The 27,051-nt window shown below is 44.2% G+C and overlaps 1 protein-coding gene across 1 annotated transcript in view; it reads right to left on the bottom strand.

Annotated features, from left to right (window-relative positions):
- Positions 1-2,263: 2,263 nt before the first annotated feature.
- The window catches only part of LOC110526873 (CD82 antigen-like), a 70,478-nt gene continuing 45,690 nt past the window's right edge, over positions 2,264-27,051 (bottom strand). The window contains exons 4-9 of the mRNA XM_036981635.1: positions 22,076-22,200; positions 20,146-20,220; positions 13,249-13,347; positions 9,616-9,795; positions 8,907-8,990; positions 2,264-4,442 (exon numbers count right to left, since the gene is read on the bottom strand). Of these exons, the coding sequence (XP_036837530.1) occupies positions 4,365-4,442; positions 8,907-8,990; positions 9,616-9,795; positions 13,249-13,347; positions 20,146-20,220; positions 22,076-22,200 (641 nt within the window). The 3' untranslated portion in view covers positions 2,264-4,364. The remainder of the gene's footprint in view (positions 4,443-8,906; positions 8,991-9,615; positions 9,796-13,248; positions 13,348-20,145; positions 20,221-22,075; positions 22,201-27,051) is intronic.

Raw genomic sequence — 27,051 nt, 5'->3', positions numbered from 1 at the left:
ACACATACAGTATACCATACAAGACATATACTACTAGTGGAATGAACTGATTGACAGCCCCAACACATACAGTATACCATACAAGACATATACTACTAGTGGAATGAACTGATTGACAGCCCCAACACATACAGTATACCATACAAGACATATACTACTAGTGGAATGAACTGATTGACAGCCCCAACACATACAGTATACCATACAAGACATATACTACTAGTGGAATGAACTGATTGACAGCCCCAACACATACAGTATACCATACAAGACATATACTACTAGTGGAATGAACTGATTGACAGCCCCAACACATACAGTATACCATACAAGACATATACTACTAGTGTAATGAACTGATTGACAGCCCCAACACATACAGTATACCATACAAGACATATACTGCTATATACTACTAGTGGAATGAACTGATTGACAGCCCCAACACATACAGTATACCATACAAGACATATACTGCTATATACTACTAGTGGAATGAACTGATTGACAGCCCCAACACATACAGTATACCATACAAGACATATACTACTAGTGGAATGAACTGATTGACAGCCCCAACACATACAGTATACCATACAAGACATATACTACTAGTGGAATGAACTGATTGACAGCCCCAACACATACAGTATACCATACAAGACATATACTACTAGTGGAATGAACTGATTGACAGCCCCAACACATACAGTATACCATACAAGACATATACTACTAGTGGAATGAACTGATTGACAGCCCCAACACATACAGTATACCATACAAGACATATACTACTAGAACACAAGCACGTGCTATCCCTCCAACACACAGTGTACATGCATGCACAATGCTCTCACAGACAAGGGGCAACGTCCTCCAACTGACCATCATCAAGGAGCAACGTCCTCCAACTGATCATCATCCAGGGGCAACGTCCTCCAACTGATCATCATCCAAGGGGCAACGTCCTCCAACTGATCATCATCCAAGGGCAACGTCCTCCAACTGATCATCATCAAGGGGCAACGTCCTCCAACTGATCATCATCAAGGGGCAACGTCCTCCAACTGATCATCATCAAGGGGCAACGTCCTCCAACTGATCATCATCAAGGGGCAACGTCCTCCAACTGATCATCATCAAGGGGCAACGTCCTCCAACTGATCATCATCAAGGGGCAACGTCCTCCAACTGATCATCATCAAGGGGCAACGTCCTCCAACTGATCATCATCAAGGGGCAACGTCCTCCAACTGACCATCATCAAGGGACAACATCCTCCAACAGACCATAGATCATGGAGGAATGCTGGAATGAAGACTCACAGCCAGTTTGTGATCAGAGTCCTATAGCCCCCCCTACTGGATGAACACTAACAGCTGGGAAGGAGACCATCACCATGAGCTGGCACAACGTCTACATTACATCTACAGGGGCGTTGGGCCAGGAACTGAGAGGTTGCTGGATCGTTCTGAGCAATGCAGTAAGCCAACTGTTCCCCCCGGGCTCTGATGACGTGGACGTCGATTAAGGCAGCCCCCCCCCCCTGGACTCTCTCTGACTGGTGTTCAGCATCTTTCCAACATGGACACTCCTTCTTCTGGACTCTCTCTGACTGGTGTTCAGCATCTTTCCAACATGGACATTTCTTCTTCTGGACTCTCTCTGGCTGGTGTTCAGCATCTTTCCAACATGGACACTCCTTCTGGACTCTCTCTGACTGGTGTTCAGCACATCTTTCCAACATGGACACTTCTTCTTCTGGACTCTCTCTGACTGGTGTTCAGCACATCTTTCCAACATGGACACTCCTTCTGGACTCTCTCTGGCTGGTGTTCAGCATCTTTCCAACATGGACACTCCTTCTTCTGGACTCTCTCTGACTGGTGTTCAGCACATCTTTCCAACATGGACACTTCTTCTTCTGGACTCTCTCTGGCTGGTGTTCAGCATCTTTCCAACATGGACACTCCTTCTGGACTCTCTCTGACTGGTGTTCAGCGCATCTTTAACCATTAAAACACTGGGGACTTCTACTAGTCTCCTCTTCCTGTTTGCTGTGTGTGTGTGTGTGTGGTGATAACGTGTGAATTGTATCCCTGTCTCTTACTGGTTCTCTCTAACTGGATAGTTGTACCTATATCTGAACCGCCACTTCTTTTGGCGACCACCACATGGTATATGCTCTTTTTCAGGGGGAATAGCGTGCTACATGTTTCTCAGATTTGATTCTCTGGAGAAATCGACAGACACACATAAGTCAGTCTTATTCAATGTTTATTGATCAAATCAAAACAGTGTCAATGGGGGTGAGTATACGTCGACTGATCAAGCTAGTAGACAGAAGTTCATCAAGTTCTAAATTAATAGTCCTACCGGTAAAAAAAATGAAAAATGACTCCAAGGTCAAAGGTTATCAAATCAGACAACAAAACAAAAGAGGAAAAGCCTAAATATAAAACAAAAACCTTAATTCAAAGTTAAAAAATATACATGAATTTAATTCGGAATGATTTACTGTACATAAAGAATTTCTGGTCCAAAATGGATCTTTTCTCAAGAACAAAACGGACGTTTCTCTTCTTAACAAAAAACAGAACCCAGCTTCTGTTATTTAAATTTGCTCTTCACTCACAGAAAAAGGTCAAATAACATTATTTGTTTTTTGATCAGGGTTAAAACAAAATGGTTCATTTCTTAACGAAACACGTATGTTTGTCTTCTGAAGGAAAATTAGATATTTACGTGAAAGCCGTCATCACAAAAAAAAGATGAAAAGCTTCAGAGTAACTCACAACCCGAAAAGATGCCACAATCAACATAAAATTCATAACAAAGTATTCTGTTTGTCATCAAAAGATAATTGTAAACTGAGACTTTCTTTGCCACTATGGGAGGGGGATAATTAAGAGCGCAGCCCCTTTAAGAGCAGTCATTCACTAGGGGGATAATTAAGAGCGCAGCCCCTTTAAGAGCAGTCATTCACTAGGGGGATAATTAAGAGCGCAGCCCCTTTAAGAGCAGTCATTCACTAGGGGGATAATTAAGAGCGCAGCCCCTTTAAGAGCAGTCATTCACTAGGGGGATAATTAAGAGCGCAGCCCCTTTAAGAGCAGTCATTCACTAGGGGGATAATTAAGAGCGCAGCCCCTTTAAGAGCAGTCATTCACTAGATTCAGGGATGATTTGTTTCTTGAGCGGATGGTGCCGGAACACAAATCATTTGTAGACTGAAAATTGACCTCAAGAAGACCAAATAGATATAATATTTAACTTAAAAACTTAATCACTTCAAAGCTTGCTTAGATTTGTATACAGTCACATATATCCCTCTGTTACGCGTGGGAATACTATAGAACAGATTTACATATATATATCTAGCTCAGAAAACGTAGGGCAGCAAATAATATCCCCTGTGGGCCACCAGTCGGGGAAACCCCCCCCCCTACGGGCCAAGCCCCCCCCCCCCCTTACTTTAAAGTAGCAGAATCTTGGTCCTCTTTAGTATCTCATTATTCCTATTACTTTAAACAAAATTATCAAGAAAAATATCAAAACTGCACCAAAAAAAATGAAATACATGGAAAAGAAAACATGCAATGAAAATAAAAATATCTTTACAAAAAAAAAAACGCAGATTCAGAGGCTCACGAAATACCAAACTAAATTATATACAAGGTACTACAACAAACAAAAATGCATAACTCCTCACTGAACACGGAAGAACAGAAAATACAAAAAATAAACGTTGTTTATTTCCCAGGAGTCCAATAACCCGAACTCTTCATCTTCTAGTCAGGTCAACTCAATAACAACCGTTGACCGAACTTGAGATCTGTGAACGCAACTCACATTTTCACAAATCTCCAATTGAAAATCTCAAATTTTTACTTTTTCAAAACATGAAAGTTACCCATGCATATATGAAGTTAGGATTGGACCCTATGAGAGCTGACAAACAACGGAGATCACGATTGATTCCTGATGATAAAATTGATCTTTCCCCAGAAGTCAAGGATGTGGTAGACTGCATCTGCCGAGGGTAGGAGACGACCCTCCATCTCTTTCTACATCCTCGTCTTCTCTGTCCTCTCTTCACGCTTCCTGTCCTCACTTTCTCCACATCTCTCTTTCCTGTTTGTCTCTGTGACCCGGGTCTGCTCTCGTCTTCCTCTCTAATCCATAACTACAGTCTCTAAAGTGCTCCGATGGAAACTGGACTGAGAGAAAAGACAAGTGCCTCCCCCCCAAAAATACAAACAAAAACAAAAAACAAATTGAACAAAAAAATGAAAGCAAATAAACATTGAACGCGCGCGTGTGTGTGTGTGCGTGTGTCATAGCGTCCCCCGTCATCATCTTCAGTACTTTGGCACTTTGGTGTAATCCTCAGTGTGTACGCTCTTACACAGCCCTATGGACAGGATCATACCCAGGAGCTGTGGAAAGCAGAGGGTAGAGGTCAGAGGTTAGAGGTCAGGTTAACAGTATCACTACATCTAAAGCCTCTCAGGAGGGTTCTCTCAATAGCTGTGATCAATGTACGCTCCTGTAGCAGGAAGTGTCCTCATACATTGAAAAACAAGAGCTGCTGTCTTGGAAGTCACGTGGATTAAGTCAGAGGTCAGAAGCTGCTTCTGACGGGCATTTATTCCTCTTAATGATATATATCTGTCTGGCTGAGAGACCTGCCTAACCGATTCTATAGAATGTATATGTTGTTCTGGTCCTATAGAATGTATATGTTGTTCTGGCCCTATAGAATGTTGTTCTGGTCCAGTAGAATGTTGTTCTGGTCCAGTAGAATGTTGTTCTGGTCCAGTAGAATGTACAGGTTGTTCTGGTCCAGTAGAATGTATTAGTTGCTCTGGTCCTATAGAATGTTGTTCTGGTCCAGTAGAATGTATATGTTATTCTGGTCCTATAGAATGTTGTTCTGGTCCAGTAGAATGTATATGTTGTTCTGGTCCTATAGAATGTATATGTTGTTCTGGTCCTATATAATGTACATGTTGTTCTGGTCAGGTAGAATGTATTAGTTGTTCTGGTCCAGTAGAATGTTGTTCTGGTCCAGTAGAATGTTGTTCTGGTCCAGTATAATGTTGTTCTGGTCCAGTAGAATGTTGTTCTGGTCCAGTAGAATGTTGTTCTGGTCCAGTAGAATGTACATGTTGTTCTGGTCCAGCAGAATGTATTAGTTGTTCTGGTCCTATAGAATGTTGTTCTGGTCCAGTATAATGTATATGTTATTCTGGTCCTATAGAATGTTGTTCTGGTCCAGTAGAATTTATATGTTGTTCTGGTCCTATAGAATGTATATGTTGTTCTGGTTCTATAGAATGTATATGTTGTTCTGGTCCTATAGAATGTATATGTTGTTCTGGTCCAGTAGAATGTATTAGTTGTTCTGGTCCTATAGAATGTTGTTCTGGTCCTATAGAATGTATATGTTGTTCTGGTCCTATAGAATGTATATGTTGTTCTGGTCCTATAGAATGCTGTTCTGGTCCAGTAGAAGGTATATGTTGTTCTGGTCCTATAGAATGTACATGTTGTTCTGGTCCAGTAGAATGTATTAGTTGTTCTGGTTCTATAGAATGTATTAGTTGTTCTGGTTCTATAGAATGTTGTTCTGGTCCTATAGAATGTATATGTTGTTCTGGTACAGTAGAATGTATTAGTTGTTCTGGTTCTATAGAATGTATTAGTTGTTCTGGTTCTATAGAATGTATTAGTTGTTCTGGTCCTATAGAATGTATATGTTGTTCTGGTCTTATAGAATGTATATGTTGTTCTGGTCCTATAGAATGTATTAGTTGTTCTGGTCCTATAGAATGTTGTTCTGGTCCTATAGAATGTATATGTTGTTCTGGTACAGTAGAATGTATTAGTTGTTCTGGTTCTATAGAATGTATTAGTTGTTCTGGTTCTATAGAATGTATTAGTTGTTCTGGTTCTATAGAATGTACATGTTATTCTGGTCCTATAGAATGTTGTTCTGGTCCTATAGAATGTATATGTTATTCTGGTCCTATAGAATGTTGTTCTGGTCCTATAGAATGTACATGTTGTTCTGGTCCAGTAGAATGTATTAGTTGTTCTGGTCCTATAAAATGTACATGTTATTATGGTCCTATAGAATGTTGTTCTGGTCCAGTAGAATGTATATGTTATTCTGGTCCTATAGAATGTTGTTCTGGTCCTATAGAATGTTGTTCTGGTCCTATAGAATGTACATGTTGTTCTGGTCCAGTAGAATGTACATGTTATTCTGGTCCTATAGAATGTTGTTCTGGTCCAGTAGAATGTATATGTTATTCTGGTCTATAGAATGTTGTTCTGGTCCTATAGAATGTTGTTCTGGTCCTATAGAATGTACATGTTGTTCTGGTCCAGTAGAATGTACATGTTATTCTGGTCCTATAGAATGTTGTTCTGGTCCAGTAGAATGTATATGTTATTCTGGTACTATAGAATGTATATGTTGTTCTGGTCCTATAGAATGTTGTTCTGGTCCAGTAGAATGTATATGTTGTTCTGGTCCTATAGAATGTTGTTCTGGTCCTATAGAATGTACATGTTGTTCTGGTCCAGTAGAATGTATTAGTTGTTCTGGTTCTATAGAATGTATTAGTTGTTCTGGTTCTATAGAATGTTGTTCTGGTCCTATAGAATGTATATGTTGTTCTGGTACAGTAGAATGTATTAGTTGTTCTGGTTCTATAGAATGTATTAGTTGTTCTGGTTCTATAGAATGTATTAGTTGTTCTGGTCCTATAGAATGTATATGTTGTTCTGGTCCTATAGAATGTATATGTTGTTCTGGTCCAGTAGAATTTATTAGTTGTTCTGGTCCTATAGAATGTTGTTCTGGTCCTATAGAATGTATATGTTGTTCTGGTACAGTAGAATGTATTAGTTGTTCTGGTTCTATAGAATGTATTAGTTGTTCTGGTTCTATAGAATGTATTAGTTGTTCTGGTCCTATAGAATGTATATGTTGTTCTGGTCCTATAGAATGTATATGTTGTTCTGGTCCAGTAGAATTTATTAGTTGTTCTGGTCCTATAGAATGTTGTTCTGGTCCTATAGAATGTATATGTTGTTCTGGTACAGTAGAATGTATTAGTTGTTCTGGTTCTATAGAATGTATTAGTTGTTCTGGTTCTATAGAATGTTGTTCTGGTCCTATAGAATGTATATGTTGTTCTGGTACAGTAGAATGTATTAGTTGTTCTGGTTCTATAGAATGTATTAGTTGTTCTGGTTCTATAGAATGTATTAGTTGTTCTGGTCCTATAGAATGTATATGTTGTTCTGGTCTTATAGAATGTATATGTTGTTCTGGTCCTATAGAATGTATTAGTTGTTCTGGTCCTATAGAATGTTGTTCTGGTCCTATAGAATGTATATGTTGTTCTGGTACAGTAGAATGTATTAGTTGTTCTGGTTCTATAGAATGTATTAGTTGTTCTGGTTCTATAGAATGTATTAGTTGTTCTGGTTCTATAGAATGTACATGTTATTCTGGTCCTATAGAATGTTGTTCTGGTCCTATAGAATGTATATGTTATTCTGGTCCTATAGAATGTTGTTCTGGTCCTATAGAATGTACATGTTGTTCTGGTCCAGTAGAATGTATTAGTTGTTCTGGTCCTATAAAATGTACATGTTATTATGGTCCTATAGAATGTTGTTCTGGTCCAGTAGAATGTATATGTTATTCTGGTCCTATAGAATGTTGTTCTGGTCCTATAGAATGTTGTTCTGGTCCTATAGAATGTACATGTTGTTCTGGTCCAGTAGAATGTACATGTTATTCTGGTCCTATAGAATGTTGTTCTGGTCCAGTAGAATGTATATGTTATTCTGGTCTATAGAATGTTGTTCTGGTCCTATAGAATGTTGTTCTGGTCCTATAGAATGTACATGTTGTTCTGGTCCAGTAGAATGTACATGTTATTCTGGTCCTATAGAATGTTGTTCTGGTCCAGTAGAATGTATATGTTATTCTGGTACTATAGAATGTATATGTTGTTCTGGTCCTATAGAATGTTGTTCTGGTCCAGTAGAATGTATATGTTGTTCTGGTCCTATAGAATGTTGTTCTGGTCCTATAGAATGTACATGTTGTTCTGGTCCAGTAGAATGTATTAGTTGTTCTGGTTCTATAGAATGTATTAGTTGTTCTGGTTCTATAGAATGTTGTTCTGGTCCTATAGAATGTATATGTTGTTCTGGTACAGTAGAATGTATTAGTTGTTCTGGTTCTATAGAATGTATTAGTTGTTCTGGTTCTATAGAATGTATTAGTTGTTCTGGTCCTATAGAATGTATATGTTGTTCTGGTCCTATAGAATGTATATGTTGTTCTGGTCCAGTAGAATTTATTAGTTGTTCTGGTCCTATAGAATGTTGTTCTGGTCCTATAGAATGTATATGTTGTTCTGGTACAGTAGAATGTATTAGTTGTTCTGGTTCTATAGAATGTATTAGTTGTTCTGGTCCTATAGAATGTATATGTTGTTCTGGTCCTATAGAATGTATATGTTGTTCTGGTCCAGTAGAATGTTGTTCTGGTCCTATAGAATGTTGTTCTGGTCCTATAGAATGTATATGTTGTTCTGGTACAGTAGAATGTATTAGTTGTTCTGGTTCTATAGAATGTTATTCTGGTCCAGTAGAATGTTGTTCTGGTCCTATAGAATGTATATGTTGTTCTGGTACAGTAGAATGTATATGTTGTTCTGGTCCTATAGAATGTTGTTCTGGTCCTATAGAATGTATATGTTGTTCTGGTACAGTAGAATGTAATAGTTGTTCTGGTCCTATAGAATGTTGTTCTGGTTCTATAGAATGTATTAGTTGTTCTGGTTCTATAGAATGTATATGTTGTTCTTTACCTCGATGACAGCCACTCCCAGGCAGACCCCCAGGATCACTCCAACGTTGGCAAACAGCCAGCTCTCTACACTGGAGTTACAGCCCTGAAAGAAAGAAAGAAAGAAAGAAAGAAAGAGAGACAGAGAGAGAGAGAGACAGAGAGAGAGAGAGACAGAGAGAGAGAGAGAGACAGAGAGAGAGACAGAGACAGAGAGAGAGACAGAGACAGAGAGAGAGACAGAGACAGAGAGAGAGACAGAGACAGAGAGAGAGACAGAGAGAGAGACAGAGACAGAGACAGAGAGAGACAGAGACAGAGAGAGACAGAGAGAGACAGAGAGAGACAGAGAGAGACAGAGAGAGACAGAGAGAGACAGAGAGAGACAGAGAGAGACAGAGAGAGACAGAGAGAGCGACAGAGACAGAGAGAGCGACAGACAGACAGCGACAGACAGCGACAGACAGCGAGAGCGACAGACACAGACAGACAGCGACAGACAGCGACAGACAGACACAGTCCAATATATTAACAGATGAGGGTGGTGTTGAGTGATGCTCATGTTGTAAGTATCTCAGTGATGGAGTCAAACACTGTGACCATATTTCAATGGAACAGACTTCCATGGAGTACTGAAACACGTGTAGCACAATGACAAGCCTCTAATGTAGGAGTGTTCTCTCAATCAATCAACCAATCAATCAATCAACTTATATATGAAGAGGTCTTACCCTGTCGTAGACGGGCCAATCAAGTGACTGCGCCTCACAGAAACCACTGTCGAAGGAGGAGTTGTTACCCTCAACCAGAGACACGTTCTGACAGGAACACGGGAACAACAGCTGGGAACTGTTCACTATGACAGCATTAGCATGCCAGTCCATAAGACCACTCCATCCACAACACTCCATCTGGAGAGAGAGGGGGATGGACGGAGGGAAGGAGAGAGGGGATGAGAGAGAGAAGGGGGAGGTAGAGAGAGCGAAAGGGGAGACATAGACAAAGAGAGAGTGATGAGAGAGCGAGAGAGGGGGGAGAGAGAGCGAGAGAGGGGGGAGAGAGAGCGAGAGAGAGGGGGAGAGAGAGCGAGAGAGGGGGGGAGAGAGAGCGAGAGAGGGGGGGAGAGAGAGCGAGAGAGGGGGGGAGAGAGAGCGAGAGAGAGAGCGAGAGAGGGGGGGAGAGAGAGTGAGAGAGGGGGGAGAGAGAGAGCGAGAGGGGGGAGAGAGAGAGCGAGAGAGGGGAGAGAGAGAGCGAGAGAGGGGGGGAGAGAGAGCGAGAGAGGAGAGGAGTGATTAAAGGTAGACAATAATAGAGAGGAAACATGTCCAGAGAGAGAATGAGAGGGGAACCCCAAGAAGTCCAGTCGTTTTTCAGATAGATCAACGCTGACTAGCAACCCTATACTGTAAGTATTGTTTTACAATGAACTTAGGACAATGTTGAAGCTGCTGAAGGCATTTACAAGGAGCTGAGAGGTGGAGTTTTCTCCACTTCCTTTATTTGAAATCACCTTTTCCAGACGGACGGAGCTTTAAGAGCGTAAAGGCCGTCGTGTCCATTTCTAACAGCTGTGGTTTGGCTCCACTGAACAATCCCTTTCTAACCGCTGTGGTTCGGCTCCACTGAACAATCCCTTTCTAACAGCTGTGGTTTGGCTCCACTGAACAATCCCTTTCTAACAGCTGTGGTTTGGCTTCACTGAACAATCCCTTTCTAACAGCTGTGGTTCGGCTCCACTGAACAATCCCTTTCTAACAGCTGTGGTTTGGCTCCACTGAACAATCCCTTTCTAACAGCTGTGGTTTGGCTCCACTGAACAATCCCTTTCTAACAGCTGTGGTTCGGCTCCACTGAACAATCCCTTTCTAACAGCTGTGGTTCGGCTCCACTGAACAATCCCTTTCTAACAGCTGTGGTTTGGCTCCACTGAACAATCCCTTTCTAACAGCTGTGGTTTGGCTCCACTGAACAATCCCTTTCTAACAGCTGTGGTTTGGCTCCACTGAACAATCCCTTTCTAACAGCTGTGGTTTGGCTCCACTGAACAATCCCTTTCTAACAGCTGTGGTTTGGCTCCACTGAACAATCCCTTTCTAACAGCTGTGGTTTGGCTCCACTGAACAATCCCTTTCTAACAGCTGTGGTTTGGCTCCACTGAACAATCCCTTTCTAACAGCTGTGGTTTGGCTCCACTGAACAATCCCTTTCTAACAGCTGTGGTTTGGCTCCACTGAACAATCCCTTTCTAACAGCTGTGGTTTGGCTCCACTGAACAATCCCTTTCTAACAGCTGTGGTTTGGCTCCACTGAACAATCCCTTTCTAACAGCTGTGGTTCGGCTCCACTGAACAATCCCTTTCTAACAGCTGTGGTTTGGCTCCACTGAACAATCCCTTTCTAACAGCTGTGGTTTGGCTCCACTGAACAATCCCTTTCTAACAGCTGTGGTTTGGCTCCACTGAACAATCCCTTTCTAACAGCTGTGGTTCGGCTCCACTGAACAATCCCTTTCTAACAGCTGTGGTTCGGCTCCACTGAACAATCCCTTTCTAACAGCTGTGGTTTGGCTTCACTGAACAATCCCTTTCTAACAGCTGTGGTTCGGCTCCACTGAACAATCCCTTTCTAACAGCTGTGGTTTGGCTCCACTGAACAATCCCTTTCTAACAGCTGTGGTTTGGCTCCACTGAACAATCCCTTTCTAACAGCTGTGGTTCGGCTCCACTGAACAATCCCTTTCTAACAGCTGTGGTTCGGCTCCACTGAACAATCCCTTTCTAACAGCTGTGGTTTGGCTCCACTGAACAATCCCTTTCTAACAGCTGTGGTTTGGCTCCACTGAACAATCCCTTTCTAACAGCTGTGGTTTGGCTCCACTGAACAATCCCTTTCTAACAGCTGTGGTTTGGCTCCACTGAACAATCCCTTTCTAACAGCTGTGGTTTGGCTCCACTGAACAATCCCTTTCTAACAGCTGTGGTTTGGCTCCACTGAACAATCCCTTTCTAACAGCTGTGGTTTGGCTCCACTGAACAATCCCTTTCTAACAGCTGTGGTTTGGCTCCACTGAACAATCCCTTTCTAACAGCTGTGGTTTGGCTCCACTGAACAATCCCTTTCTAACAGCTGTGGTTTGGCTCCACTGAACAATCCCTTTCTAACAGCTGTGGTTCGGCTCCACTGAACAATCCCTTTCTAACAGCTGTGGTTTGGCTCCACTGAACAATCCCTTTCTAACAGCTGTGGTTTGGCTCCACTGAACAATCCCTTTCTAACAGCTGTGGTTCGGCTCCACTGAACAATCCCTTTCTAACAGCTGTGGTTCGGCTCCACTGAACAATCCCTTTCTAACAGCTGTGGTTCGGCTCCACTGAACAATCCATTTAGATGTCTTTTATGACGTGCGTCAAATGACACAAGTCTAATTTCTGTACAGAGAGCCTTATACCCGCCTCACCACCCGCCTCACCACCCGCCTCACCACCAGCCTCACCACCAGCCTCACTCACACCCTAGACTCGTTACATCAGACGGTTTGTTTCACTTCAGGAAACTGACAATTATTTTCAATTGAACGGTTAAGATTCATTGTATTTTATTACATTTTACACCACTTGCCACTTTACCGTAAAAACTACAGGTCCTGTTAAACCTCTTTTGGTCGACGGGTGTGGTGACTTTACCGTAAAAACTACAGGTCCTGTTAAACCTCTTTTGGTCGACGGGTGTGGTGACTTTACCGTAAAAACTACAGGTCCTGTTAAACCTCTTTTGGTCGACTGGTGTGGTGACTTTACCGTAAAAACTACAGGTCCTGTTAAACCTCTTTTGGTCGACTGGTGTGGTGACTTTACCGTAAAAACTACAGGTCCTGTTAAACCTCTTTTGGTCGACGGGTGTGGTGACTTTACCGTAAAAACTACAGGTCCTGTTAAACCTCTTTTGGTCGACGGGTGTGGTGACTTTACCGTAAAAACTACAGGTCCTGTTAAACCTCTTTTGGTCGACGGGTGTGGTGACTTTACCGTAAAAACTACAGGTCCTGTTAAACCACTTTTGGTCGACTGGTGTGGTGACTTTACCGTAAAAACTACAGGTCCTGTTAAACCTCTTTTGGTGGACTGGTGTGGTGACTTTACCGTAAAAACTACAGGTCCTGTTAAACCACTTTTGGTCGACTGGTGTGGTGACTTTACCGTAAAAACTACAGGTCCTGTTAAACCACTTTTGGTCGACTGGTGTGGTGACTTTTGAACTGGTTGGAATTGACCTCCGTTGCAAGTCAAAATACCCCCCCCTCCCCCCGTAGTTCTAAATGGTTAGAGTTAAGGGAAGATGATCCTAGATCTGTGCTCTCCTCTCACCGTCCTCTGTATGTAATCCCAGGCCTGCTCGGTGGTGCTGTTCTTGCCAGGGTAGTTGCTCAGGATCTGGGTCACGATGTTGGACATCTCCTTATTTAGCTGAGACAGAGAGAGACAGAGAGACACAGAGACAGACGAGAGAGAGAAAAGGGGGGGGGGAAACCAGTCAGTAAACCAGTCATTCAATGAGTCAAATCAGACAGCCAGTGTTGGTTTCTAAACTACTCTAAAAGTTTCTAAACACAAACACAAAACCTGGAGAGAAAATACAATGCCCAGAACTAGAGATACAAATCAGTTGAATAAATCTGAGTAAATTCCTGTAGAAAAATATCCCTGACTATTGAAAACTAGCATTGTTTTGTAATGTGTAGATGTTACAGCTCCCACTCATCTCTGACCCCTCCCACTCATCTCTGACCCCTCCCACTCATCTCTGACCCCTCCCACTCATCCCTGACCCCTCCCACTCATCCCTGACCTCTTCCACTCATCTCTGACCCCTCCCACTCATCCCTGACCCCTTCCAATCATCTCTGACCCCTCCCACTCATCCCTGACCCCTTCCACTCATCCCTGACCCCTTCCACTCATCTCTGACCCCTCCCACTCATCTCTGACCCCTCCCACTCATCTCTGACCCCTCCCACTCATCCCTCACCCCTCTCACTCATCTCTGACCCCTCCCACTCATCTCTGACCCCTCCCACTCATCTCTGACCCCTCCCCTTTCCTTCTCTGTTGAATCAGGGCAGATAAAGAGGCTCTCTCTCCCAAATGGCACCCTATTCCCTTTATAGTGCACTACTTTTAACAAGGGTGTATAGGGCTCCAGTCAAAAGTAGTGCACTATATAGGGAATAGGGCTCCAGTCAAAAGTAGTGCACTATATAGGGAATAGGGCTCCAGTCAAAAGTAGTGCACTATATAGGGAATAGGGCTCCAGTCAAAAGTAGTGCACTATATAGGGAATAGGGCTCCAGTCAAAAGTAGTGCATTATATAGGGAAAGGGGCTACATTTGGGTCAGAGTTTTTTTCTGCCACCCTAAAAGCTTTCAGGTGTGTGTCGTTAAAGAGCAGAGCGACAGGAAGTTCATGTTCGATGGTTGTTGAAACGCGTTTATTGAACCAGGAAGTCTCATTGAGGTCAGAAGGGAGACCTGGCATGTCTTCCTATGGTGAGACATGTGCTCTCTCAAGGAGCCTTTCCAACATTCCTCGCTTCCCATCTCCTCACTTCCTATATCCTCACCTCCTTCTCAACCGTAGGCCCAGCGGCGGGCCCAGCGTGGTTAGCTACATGATTTGAACATGTCTGTTGTGTTGAAATGCTTAGTTATAGTGAACAGAGTATTACTGAGAAATCAGATCTTGTTTAAAGTACTGAAGCAGCAACATGTCCAGTCTTGTCCATCTGGCAGAGAGGCTGCAGCCGCCGGCTGATGCTGTAAAATCCCATTGGAGACGCACATCTGGAGAGGCCTCAGTGTGGTGGTAGGGAGAGGCCTCAGTGTGGTGGTAGGGAGAGGCCTCAGTGTGGTGGTAGGGAGAGGCCTCAGTGTGGTGGTAGGGAGAGGCCTCAGTGTGGTGGTATGGGGAGGATCATATCTCCCTTCCTACCTACCTAAATCCCTGAAGCTGGAGACGCACATCCTCCCTCACTAACTTTAAGCATCGGCTGTCAGAGCAGCTCACAGATCACTGTACCTGTACACAGCCCATCTGTAAATAGCCCATCTGTAAACAGCCCATCTGTAAATAGCCCATCTGTAAACAGCCCATCTGTACATAGCCCATCTGTAAACAGCCCATCTGTACACAGCCCATCTGTAAACAGCCCATCTGTACATAGCCCATCTGTAAACAGCCCATCTGTAAACAGCCCATCTGTAAACAGCCCATCTGTACATAGCCCATCTGTAAACAGCCCATCTGTAAACAGCCCACCTGTAAACAGCCCATCTGTACATAGCCCATCTGTAAACAGCCCATCTGTACACAGCCCATCTGTAAACAGCCCATCTGTACATAGCCCATCTGTACATAGCCCATCTGTAAACAGCCCATCTGTAAATAGCCCATCTGTAAACAGCCCATCTGTAAATAGCCCATCTGTAAATAGCCCATCTGTAAACAGCCCATCTGTAAACAGCCCATCTGTAAACAGCCCATCTGTACATAGCCCATCTGTAAACAGCCCATCTGTACATAGCCCATCTGTACATAGCCCATCTGTAAACAGCCCATCTGTACATAGCCCATCTGTACACAGCCCATCTGTAAATAGCCCATCTGTAAACAGCCCATCTGTAAATAGCCCATCTGTAAACAGCCCATCTGTACATAGCCCATCTGTAAACAGCCCATCTGTACATAGCCCATCTGTACATAGCCCATCTGTAAACAGCCCATCTGTACATAGCCCATCTGTACATAGCCCATCTGTAAACAGCCCATCTGTACATAGCCCATCTGTAAACAGCCCATCTGTAAACAGCCCATCTGTACATAGCCCATCTGTACATAGCCCATCTGTAAACAGCCCATCTGTACATAGCCCATCTGTAAATAGCCCATCTGTAAACAGCCCATCTGTACATAGCCCATCTGTACATAGCCCATCTGTAAACAGCCCATCTGTACACAGCCCATCTGTAAACAGCCCATCTGTAAACAGCCCATCTGTAAACAGCCCATCTGTAAATAGCCCATCTGTAAATAGCCCATCTGTAAATAGCCCATCTGTAAATAGCCCATCTGTAAATAGCCCATCTGTAAACAGCCCATCTGTACATAGCCCATCTGTACATAGCCCATCTGTAAACAGCCCATCTGTACATAGCCCATCTGTAAACAGCCCATCTGTAAACAGCCCATCTGTAAACAGCCCATCTGTAAACAGCCCATCTGTACATAGCCCATCTGTAAACAGCCCATCTGTAAATAGCCCATCTGTAAATAGCCCATCTGTAAATAGCCCATCTGTAAATAGCCCATCTGTAAATAGCCCATCTGTAAACAGCCCATCTGTACATAGCCCATCTGTACATAGCCCATCTGTAAACAGCCCATCTGTACATAGCCCATCTGTACATAGCCCATCTGTAAACAGCCCATCTGTACATAGCCCATCTGTAAACAGCCCATCTGTAAACAGCCCATCTGTACATAGCCCATCTGTACATAGCCCATCTGTAAACAGCCCATCTGTACATAGCCCATCTGTACATAGCCCATCTGTAAACAGCCCATCTGTACATAGCCCATCTGTACATAGCCCATCTGTACATAGCCCATCTGTAAACAGCCCACCTGTAAACAGCCCATCTGTAAACAGCCCATCTGTAAACAGCCCATCTGTACATAGCCCATCTGTAAACAGCCCATCTGTAAACAGCCCATCTGTACATAGCCCATCTGTAAACAGCCCATCTGTAAACAGCCCATCTGTACATAGCCCATCTGTAAACAGCCCATCTGTACACAGCCCACCCAACTACCTCATCCCCATACTGTTATTATATATATTCAGCCCAGTATCTCTACTTGCACATTCATCATCTGCACATCTGTCACTCCAGTGTTTAATTGCTAAATTGTAATTACTTTGCCACTGTGGCCTATTTATTGCCTTACCTCATTTGCACTCACTGTATATAGACTTTTCTATTGTGTTATTGACTGTAAGTTTGTTTTACTCCATGTGTAACTCTGTTGTTGTTTGTGTCGCGCTGCTTTGCTCTATCATGGCCAGGTTGCAGTTGTAAATGAGAACTTGTTGTCTACCTGGTTAAATAAAGGTGATCTGATCTACCTGGTTAAATAAAGGTGATCTGGTCTACCTGGTTAAATAAAGGTGATCTGGCCTACCTGGTTAAATAAAGGTGATCTGGCCTACCTGGTTAAATAAAGGTGAAATAAAATTTTAAAAATGAATGTTAAATGTTAGATCCAGACTTGGTTCTATTTCAGATCCAAAAAGCAGGAAGCTTCAGGGATAATATCTATGGCTGTCCCAAACAGCACCCTCTTCCCTAAGTAGTGCACTACTTCAGGGATAATATCTATGGCTGTCCCAAACAGCACCCTCTTCCCTAAGTAGTGTACTACTTCAGGGATAATATCTATGGCTGTCCCAAACAGCACCCTCTTCCCTAAGTAGTGCACTACTTCAGGGATAAAATGTATGGCTGTCCCAAACAGCACCCTCTTCCCTAAGTAGTGTACTACTTCAGGGATAAAATGTATGGCTGTCCCAAACAGCACCCTCTTCCCTATAGTGTACTACTTCAGGGATACATCAGGGATAATATATATGGCTGTCCCAAATGGCATCCTCCTCCCTAAGTAGTGCACTAGAGTGAAGAGGGTGCCGTTTGGGACTCAAACAATATTTGTGTCTGAGAGGTGGATTTCAGCTTTACGGCGTTTCCTAGTCAGATGTTTCCCTTCAGGTCCACTGGGAGAGACAGGCAGTGTGTGTGTGTGTGTGTGTGTGTGTGTGTGTGTGTGTGTGTGTGTTGTTGAGGTGGCTGAACCAAGCCAAACTATCCTATCCAGCCAGGATGGATTCTGTTCCATTACAAGTTTATATCTTCTGCTACACTCTGCTAGGTCATTCCAAACCAGCTAGAAAGTTATAGAAGGTGTGTGTGTGTGTGCATGTTTCTCCAATTATCCACATCTGTGTTCACACATCCCTCCAGCTGGTGTGAGTGTGTTCCTACGAGCAGCAGTCACCTCTCTCTCTGACCCCTCTCCTCACCGACACACACCTCTCTCTCTGACCCCTCTCCTCACCGACATGCACACCTCTCTCTGACCCCTCTGCTTACTTCCTCTCATTGACAGACACACACCTGGCCAGGCTTTCCTCTGGTCCTCCTGGGGCCAAGGCCTCCTTAAACAATAATCACCACCACTACACTAGTGCCTAGTTCCATATGTGTTATTTCATTTTGATGTCTTCCCTATTATTCTACAAGTCTATGTTGTTCTGGTCCTATAGAATGTATATGTTGTTCTGGTCCAGTAGAATGTTGTTCTGGTCCTATAGAATGTTGTTCTGGTCCTATAGAATGTATATGTTGTTCTGGTCCAGTAGAATGTACATGTTGTTCTGGTCCTGTAGAATGTTGTTCTGGTCCTATAGAATGTTGTTCTGGTCCTATAGAATGTATATGTTGTTCTGGTCCTGTAGAATGTTGTTCTGGTCCTATAGAATGTATATGTTGTTCTGGTCCAGTAGAATGTATATGTTATTCTGGTCCTATAGAATGTTATTCTGGTCCAGTAGAATGTATATGTTGTTCTGGTCCTATAGAATGTTCTTCTGGTCCTATAGAATGTATATGTTATTCTGGTCCAGTAGAATGTATATGTTATTCTGGTCCTATAGAATGTTGTTCTGGTCCAGTAGAATGTATATGTTGTTCTGGTCCAGTAGAATGTATTAGTTCTTCTGGTCCTATACAATGTATATGTTGTTCTGGCCCTATAGAATGTATATGTTGTTCTGGTCCTATAGAATGTTGTTCTGGTCCTATAGAATGTACATGTTATTCTGGTCCTATAGAATGTATATGTTGTTCTGGTCCAGTAGAATGTTATTCTGGCCCTACAGAATGTATATGTTATTCTGACCCTATAGAATGTATATGTTATTCTGGCCCTACAGAATGTATATGTTGTTCTGGTCCTATAGAATGTATATGTTGTTCTGGTCCAGTAGAATGTACATGTTGTTCTGGTCCAGTAGAATGTATATGTTGTTCTGGTCCTATAGAATGTTATTCTGGTCCTATAGAATGTTATTCTGGTCCAGTAGAATGTATATGTTGTTCTGGTCCAGTAGAATGTATATGTTGTTCTGGTCCAGTAGAATGTATATGTTGTTCTGGTCCAGTAGAATGTATATGTTATTCTGGTCCTATAGAATGTATATGTTGTTCTGGTCCTATAGAATGTTGTTCTGGTCCAGTAGAATGTGGTTCTGGTCCAGTAGAATGTATATGTTATTCTGGTCCTATAGAATGTATATGTTGTTCGGTCCTATAGAATGTTGTTCTGGTCCAGTAGAATGTATATGTTATTCTGGTCCAGTAGAATGTATATGTTGTTCTGGTCCAGTAGAATGTATATGTTATTCTGGTCCTATAGAATGTATATGTTGTTCTGGTCCTATAGAATGTTGTTCTGGTCCAGTAGAATGTATATGTTGTTCTGGTCCTATAGAATGTGGTTCTGGTCCAGTAGAATGTATATGTTATTCTGGTCCTATAGAATGTATATGTTGTTCTGGTCCTATAGAATGTTGTTCTGGTCCTATAGAATGTTGTTCTGGTCCAGTAGAATGTATATGTTGTTCTGGTCCTATAGAATGTATACGTTGTTCTTGTCCTATAGAATGTATATGTTATTCTGGCCCTATAGAATGTATATGTTGTTCTGGTCCTATAGAATGCATTAACACAGCTTTTGGTAGCGTGTTCTGTCTGAAAGGAATAAGGTGTAATCAGTCTCAGAACTAGGTGTTGTCTCAAGGGTGTAGTGAGTCATTTTCTTCAGAACAGGTTGTGTTCAGGTGGGTTCAACATTCTGGAATGTTCAGGTGCACAGACACACCGTGTAGAACAGACATGTAGTCTAGTGGTTAAGAGCAGCGGCCGTTAAGAGCTTTGGGCCAGTAACCAAAATATTGCTGGTTCGAATCCCCGAGCTGACTAGTTAAAAAAATCTGTCGATGTGCCCTTGAGCAAGGCACTTAACCCTAATTGCTCCTGTAAGTCACAGTGGATAAGTGTGTCTGCTGAATTACAAAATTACATACTTTTCTGACATTCCTCTTTCCTGAACTCGACCAACAACAGGTGTAAACAGGAAGTGACATCACTCACCAGGTCCTTCTGGAAGTAGATGAGTACACCGGCTGCCACCTGACCAATCAGAATCAGCAGCAGGCAGGTGAAGTACTGGGGAGGAAGAGAGGATCATGGGATATATGAGATGACATCACCGTGGCAACAGTCCATCATAACAATGCATAAACACATCCACCCAAACACCCGACACCATCCCCTGCAGCATCGTTCAGACATCATCCCCTGCAGCATCGTTCAGACATCAACACCACTTTGCCTTCAAATATAAATGCATTATGTATTCAACTATGTACGTAAATAATTGACTAGGATGTGAACTTCCACATCATCTCCTAGACGCTGCTACAATATCCAACAGGAACAGCCACAGGGCTTTATGTTGCTACAATATCCAACAGGAACAGCCACAGGGCTTTCTGTTGCTATAATATCCAACAGGAACAGCCACAGGGCTTTATGTTGCTACAATATCCAACTGGAACAGCCACAGGGCTTTGTGTTGCTATAATATCGAACTGGAACAGCCACAGGGCTTTGTGTTGCTATAATATCCAACTGGAACAGCCACGGGGCTTTCTGTTGCTATAATATCCAACTGGAACAGCCACGGGGCTTTCTGTTGCTATAATATCCAACTGGAACAGCCACGGGGCTTTCTGTTGCTACAATATCCAACTGGAACAGCCACGGGGCTTTCTGTTGCTACAATATCCAACTGGAACAGCCACGGGGCTTTCTGTTGCTATAATATCCAACTGGAACAGCCACGGGGCTTTCTGTTGCTACAATATCCAACTGGAACAGCCACGGGGCTTTCTGTTGCTATAATATCCAACTGGAACAGCCACGGGGCTTTCTGTTGCTATAATATCCAACTGGAACAGCCACAGGGCTTTGTGTTGCTATAATATCCAACTGGAACAGCCACGGGGCTTTCTGTTGCTATAATATCCAACTGGAACAGCCACAGGGCTTTGTGTTGCTATAATATCCAACTGGAACAGCCACGGGGCTTTATGTTGCTATAATATCCAACTGGAACAGCCACAGGGCTTTGTGTTGCTATAATATCCAACTGGAACAGCCACAGGGCTTTGTGAGCGACTCCTCCCTCCCTGTACAGTAGCAGTAGTTTGTAATGCATTCACACTAGCATACACTGAGTGGAAAGCCTTGAAAGCCTTCCACAGGGACTCTACAAGGTGTTGAAAGCCTTCCACAGGGACTCTACAAGATGTTGAAAGCCTTCCACAGGGACTCTACAAGGTGTTGAAAGCCTTCCACAGGGTCTCTACAAGGTGTTGAAAGCCTTCCACAGGGATGCTGGCCCATGTTGACTCCAATGCTTCCCACAGTTGTGTCAAGTTGGCTGGATGTCCTTTTGGTGGTGGAACATTCTTGATACACACAGGAAACTGTTGAGTGTGAAAAACCCAGCTACGTTGCAGTTCTTGACACACTCAAACTGGTGCGCTTGGCACCTACTACCATACCCTGTTCAAAGGCACTTCAATCTTTTGTCTTGCCCATTCGCCCTCTGAATGGAGCACATACACAATCCATGTCTCAATTGTCTCAAGGCTTAAACATCCTTCTATAACCCGTCTCCTCTCCTTCATCTACACTGATTGAAGTGGATTTAACAAGTGACATCAATAAGGGATCATATCTTTAACCTGGATTCACCTGGTCAGTCCATGTCATGGAAGGAGCAGGTGTTCCTAATGTTTTGTACACTCAGTGTAGATTTTGGAGATGCCAGCAATGTTTTAAAGATGGTTTTGACTTTAGATTTGTGCACCACTGATTGCGAGTTAGACCAGACAGGCCTGTGTGTGTGTGTGTAGGCCTGTGTGTGTGTGCCTGTGTGTGTGTGCCTGTGTGTGTGTGTGTAGGCCTGTGTGTGTGTGTGCCTGTGTGTGTGTGCCTGTGTGTGTGTGCTCACCAGGCCCAGCAGACAGCGGATCTCGTAGATAGCCCCCAGGCAACCCAGGAAGCCCATCAACATGGAGAGACCACCGACACCTATCAGGATGTAGGAAGCTATCTTCAGCGCTGTGGAGGACTCTTCTGTAGAGAGAAACAAAGCAACACTCTCAGGTTAGCACATTAGCATCGCTATGGTAAAAACCATATATAGGCTAGCATTTTAGCATACCTACAGTACACCATGGGGTACTCCTCTGTAGAGGTGGGAACAAGCAGACTCGTTAGCATATCTTCTGTAAACCCATATAGGTTAGCAGTATTTAAGCAGTCTGATGTAGGCTATGCACAGGCTAGCATGTTAGCATCGCTATGGTAAAAACCCTATATAGGCTAGCATTTTAGCATACCTACAGTACACTATGGGGGACTCCTCTGTAGAGGTGGGAACAAGCAGACTCATTAGCATATCTGCTGTTAACACATATAGGTTAGCAGTTTAGCAATCGACTACTGTGCAGGCTTGTATTTAACCAGTCTGATGTAGGCTATACACAGGCTAGCATGTTAGCATCGCTATGGTAAAAAACATATATAGGCTAGCATGTTAGCACACCTACTACACAGTGACAGGCATTTTACCCTAACCCATTCATCCCTTAGCAGACACCGTGTTCTGCCTCACGTCTGACAGGTAGACAGACAGACAGTGGAATATAACAGACATCTTCCTATAAGGCAACGCATTCCCACAAAACCAAAAGGAGACCTGAACTCAAACCAGCATATCTGGTCATGGAAATTCTGGCTTCTATAAAACTAAAAGTCAACTGGAGCCAGAGAGAGATTAGGTATGCATTTCAAAATGGCACCCTTTTCCCGATATAGTGCACTACTTTGGACCAAAAAAGTTCACTTAAAAAAAACGTAAAATAGTGTACGCTATATAGGGAACAGGGTGCCATTTGGGACATAGATTATGTCTGGCAACAGGAGGAATGATATATGTTACTCTGAGGACATTGTTCTCAGTGTGTGTGTGTGTGTGTGTGTATGTGTGTGTGTATGTGTATGTGTATGTGTATGTGTATGTGTGTGTGTGTGTGTGTGTGTCACTGCCAAACATTCTGAGGCTTCCAAAGGAAAGAGAGAAGCATGTTTCTGTGGATCACTCCGGAGGTCTGGAACCAGACGTGTGCCATCACGGAGGCCCAAACTTTCTGCAAAGCCCAGAAAAACCCACCACTGAGACACAGAGAGAGAGAGAGAGAACGGACAGTTCAACCTCATCTCAAGTATTTAGTTTAAGGAGACGTCCTCCTTGGAGACAGAGACGAGCTCCTGAGAACCCCAGAGGTTTTCACTATAATGGCAGAAACATCTGGCATTCAAATCAAACTGCAAATCAAACTGTTTTTTTGTCAGCGTAGTGTCAGTGCAGTGTCAGCGCAGTGTCAGTGTCAGCGCAGTGTCAGCGCAGTGTCAGTGTCAGCGCAGTGTCAGCGCAGTGTCAGCGCAGTGTCAGCGCAGTGTCAGTGTCAGCGCAGTGTCAGCGCAGTGTCAGCGCAGTGTCAGCGCAGTGTCAGCGCAGTGTCAGCGCAGTGTCAGCGCAGTGTCAGTGTCAGCGCAGTGTCAGTGCAGTGTCAGTGTCAGCGCAGTGTCAGCGCAGTGTCAGCGCAGTGTCAGTGCAGTGTCAGCGCAGTGTCAGTGTCAGCGCAGTGTCAGCGCAGTGTCAGCGCAGTGTCAGTGCAGTGTCAGTGCAGTGTCAGCGCAGTACAGTGAAATGCTTACTTGCAAGAAATGCTTATGCAAGATGTGAAACATGGACAAATGTATATAGGTCATAGAGACAAAGCAAAACAGAAAAAACAGTATCCTATTTCATACCGTGATGAAATAGCTGTGGTTGGTTCGCGCTATACTCTAGCGTGTGACCAATGTGGAATACAGGAAGTTCAATAATGCCATGCTGGCTGATTTCTTGTTATTCTAAGCGGGATGACTGTGGCAATATTACTGAAAGAATATGTAAACCGCTGGATGGGAACCCTCGTTCCAGACATGTCTCTGATTATTAGAGACAGACCCTGCAGCACATCACAGATCCCTCTCCTCATTCCCAGCAAAAGCAGTTTAACCAGACATGTCTCTGATTATTAGAGACAGACCCTGCAGCACATCACAGATCCTCTCCTCATTACCGTTACTCTAACGTTGGAACAGCTAGAGAACAGATCCCTCTCCTCATTACCGTTACTCTGACGTTGGAACAGCTAGAGAACAGATCCCTCTCTCCTCATTACCGTTACTCTGACGTTGGAACAGCTAGAGAACAGATCCCTCTCTCCTCATTACCGTTACTCTGACGTTGGAACGGCTAGAGAACAGATCCCTCTCCTCATTACCGTTACTCTGACGTTGGAACGGCTAGAGAACAGATCCCTCTCCTCATTACCGTTACTCTAACGTTGGAACAGCTAGAGAACAGTTCCCTCTCTCCTCATTACCGTTACTCTGACGTTGGAACGGCTAGAGAACAGATCCCTCTCCTCATTACCGTTACAACGGCTAGAGAACAGATCCCTCTCCTCATTACCGTTACAACGGCTAGAGAACAGATCCCTCTCCTCATTACCGTTACAACGGCTAGAGAACAGATCCCTCTCTCCTCATTACCGTTACTCTGACGTTGGAACGGCTAGAGAACAGATCCCTCTCCTCATTACCGTTACAACGGCTAGAGAACAGATCCCTCTCTCCTCATTACCGTTACTCTGACGTTGGAACGGCTAGAGAACAGATCCCTCTCCTCATTACCGTTACTCTGATGTTGGAACGGCTAGAGAACAGATCCCTCTCTCCTCATTACCGTTACTCTGACGTTGGAACAGCTAGAGAACAGATCCCTCTCTCCTCATTACCGTTACTCTGACGTTGGAACGGCTAGAGAACAGATCCCTCTCCTCATTACCGTTACTCTGACGTTGGAACGGCTAGAGAACAGATCCCTCTCCTCATTACCGTTACAACGGCTAGAGAACAGATCCCTCTCCTCATTACCGTTACTCTGACGTTGGAACAGCTAGAGAACAGATCCCTCTCTCCTCATTACCGTTACTCTGACGTTGGAACGGCTAGAGAACAGATCCCTCTCCTCATTACCGTTACTCTGACGTTGGAACAGCTAGAGAACAGATCCCTCTCTCCTCATTACCGTTACTCTGACGTTGGAACGGCTAGAGAACAGATCCCTCTCCTCATTACCGTTACTCTAACGTTGGAACAGCTAGAGAACAGATCCCTCTCTCCTCATTACCGTTACTCTGACGTTGGAACGGCTAGAGAACAGATCCCTCTCCTCATTACCGTTACAACGGCTAGAGAACAGATCCCTCTCCTCATTACCGTTACAACGGCTAGAGAACAGATCCCTCTCCTCATTACCGTTACAACGGCTAGAGAACAGATCCCTCTCTCCTCATTACCGTTACTCTGACGTTGGAACGGCTAGAGAACAGATCCCTCTCCTCATTACCGTTACAACGGCTAGAGAACAGATCCCTCTCTCCTCATTACCGTTACTCTGACGTTGGAACGGCTAGAGAACAGATCCCTCTCCTCATTACCGTTACTCTGATGTTGGAACGGCTAGAGAACAGATCCCTCTCTCCTCATTACCGTTACTCTGACGTTGGAACAGCTAGAGAACAGATCCCTCTCTCCTCATTACCGTTACTCTGACGTTGGAACGGCTAGAGAACAGATCCCTCTCCTCATTACCGTTACTCTGACGTTGGAACGGCTAGAGAACAGATCCCTCTCCTCATTACCGTTACAACGGCTAGAGAACAGATCCCTCTCCTCATTACCGTTACAACGGCTAGAGAACAGATCTCTCTCCTCATTACCGTTACAACGGCTAGAGAACAGATCCCTCTCTCCTCATTACCGTTACTCAAACGTTGGAACGGCTAGAGAACAGATCCCTCTCCTCATTACCGTTACTCAAACGTTGGAACGGCTAGAGAACAGATCCCTCTCCTCATTACCGTTACTCTAACGTTGGAACGGCTAGAGAACAGATCCCTCTCCTCATTACCGTTACTCTAACGTTGGAACGGCTAAAGAACAGATCCCTCTCCTCATTACCGTTACTCTAACGTTGGAACGGCTAGAGAACAGATCCCTCTCCTCATTACCGTTACTCTAACTTTGGAACGGCTAGAGAACAGATCCCTCTCCTCATTACCGTTACTCTAATGTTGGAACGGCTAGGATAGCACCCCTGGGATAGCACCCGGGGGGAGTGGTGGGTGGAGGGAGAGGCACCTGGGATAGAACCCGGGGGGGGTGGTGGGTGGAGGGAGAGGCACCTGGGATAGATCCGGGGGAGTGGAGGGAGAGATGGGTACGACGCCTGCAGCTGGATCCCCAAAAACAAAGAAATCATAGGTTTACGTGGTGGGAGGAGAGAATGATGGTGGGAGGAGGGCGTGGGAGAACGGTGGTGGGAGGACGGCGTGGGAGGAGGGAGTGGAACTACTTAGTCAAATGTAGTGCACTATATGTAGGGAATAGGGTGCCACTTGGGACAACCAGCTCTGGAATGATCGTTAGGCTGGTTGGGCCAATTAGTACCAATTAGTATCGCGATATCGACGGAGGGAAAAAAAAGTGGCCTAGCATCCTGTTCGCCCCGTGGCCTAGCATCCTGTTCGCCCCGTGCCCTAGCGGCCTGTTCGCCCCGTGGCCTGTTCGCCCCGTGGCCTGTTCGCCCCGTGGCCTGTTCGCCCCGTGGCCTAGCATCCTGTTTGTTCGCCCCGTGGCCTGTTCGCCCCGTGGCCTAGCATCCTGTTCGCCCCGTGGCCTGTTCGCCCCGTGGCCTAGCATCCTGTTCGCCCCGTGGCCTAGCATCCTGTTCGCCCCGTGGCCTGTTCGCCCCGTGGCCTAGCATCCTGTTTGCCCCGCATCCTGTTCGCCCCGCGGCCTGTTCGC

This window comes from Oncorhynchus mykiss, chromosome 6 (assembly GCF_013265735.2).
Source record: "Oncorhynchus mykiss isolate Arlee chromosome 6, USDA_OmykA_1.1, whole genome shotgun sequence".
Classification (NCBI taxonomy): Eukaryota; Metazoa; Chordata; class Actinopteri; order Salmoniformes; family Salmonidae; genus Oncorhynchus; species Oncorhynchus mykiss.
The sequence above is the reverse complement of the archived record's forward strand: the minus strand, read 5'-3'. Positions and strand labels throughout refer to the sequence as shown.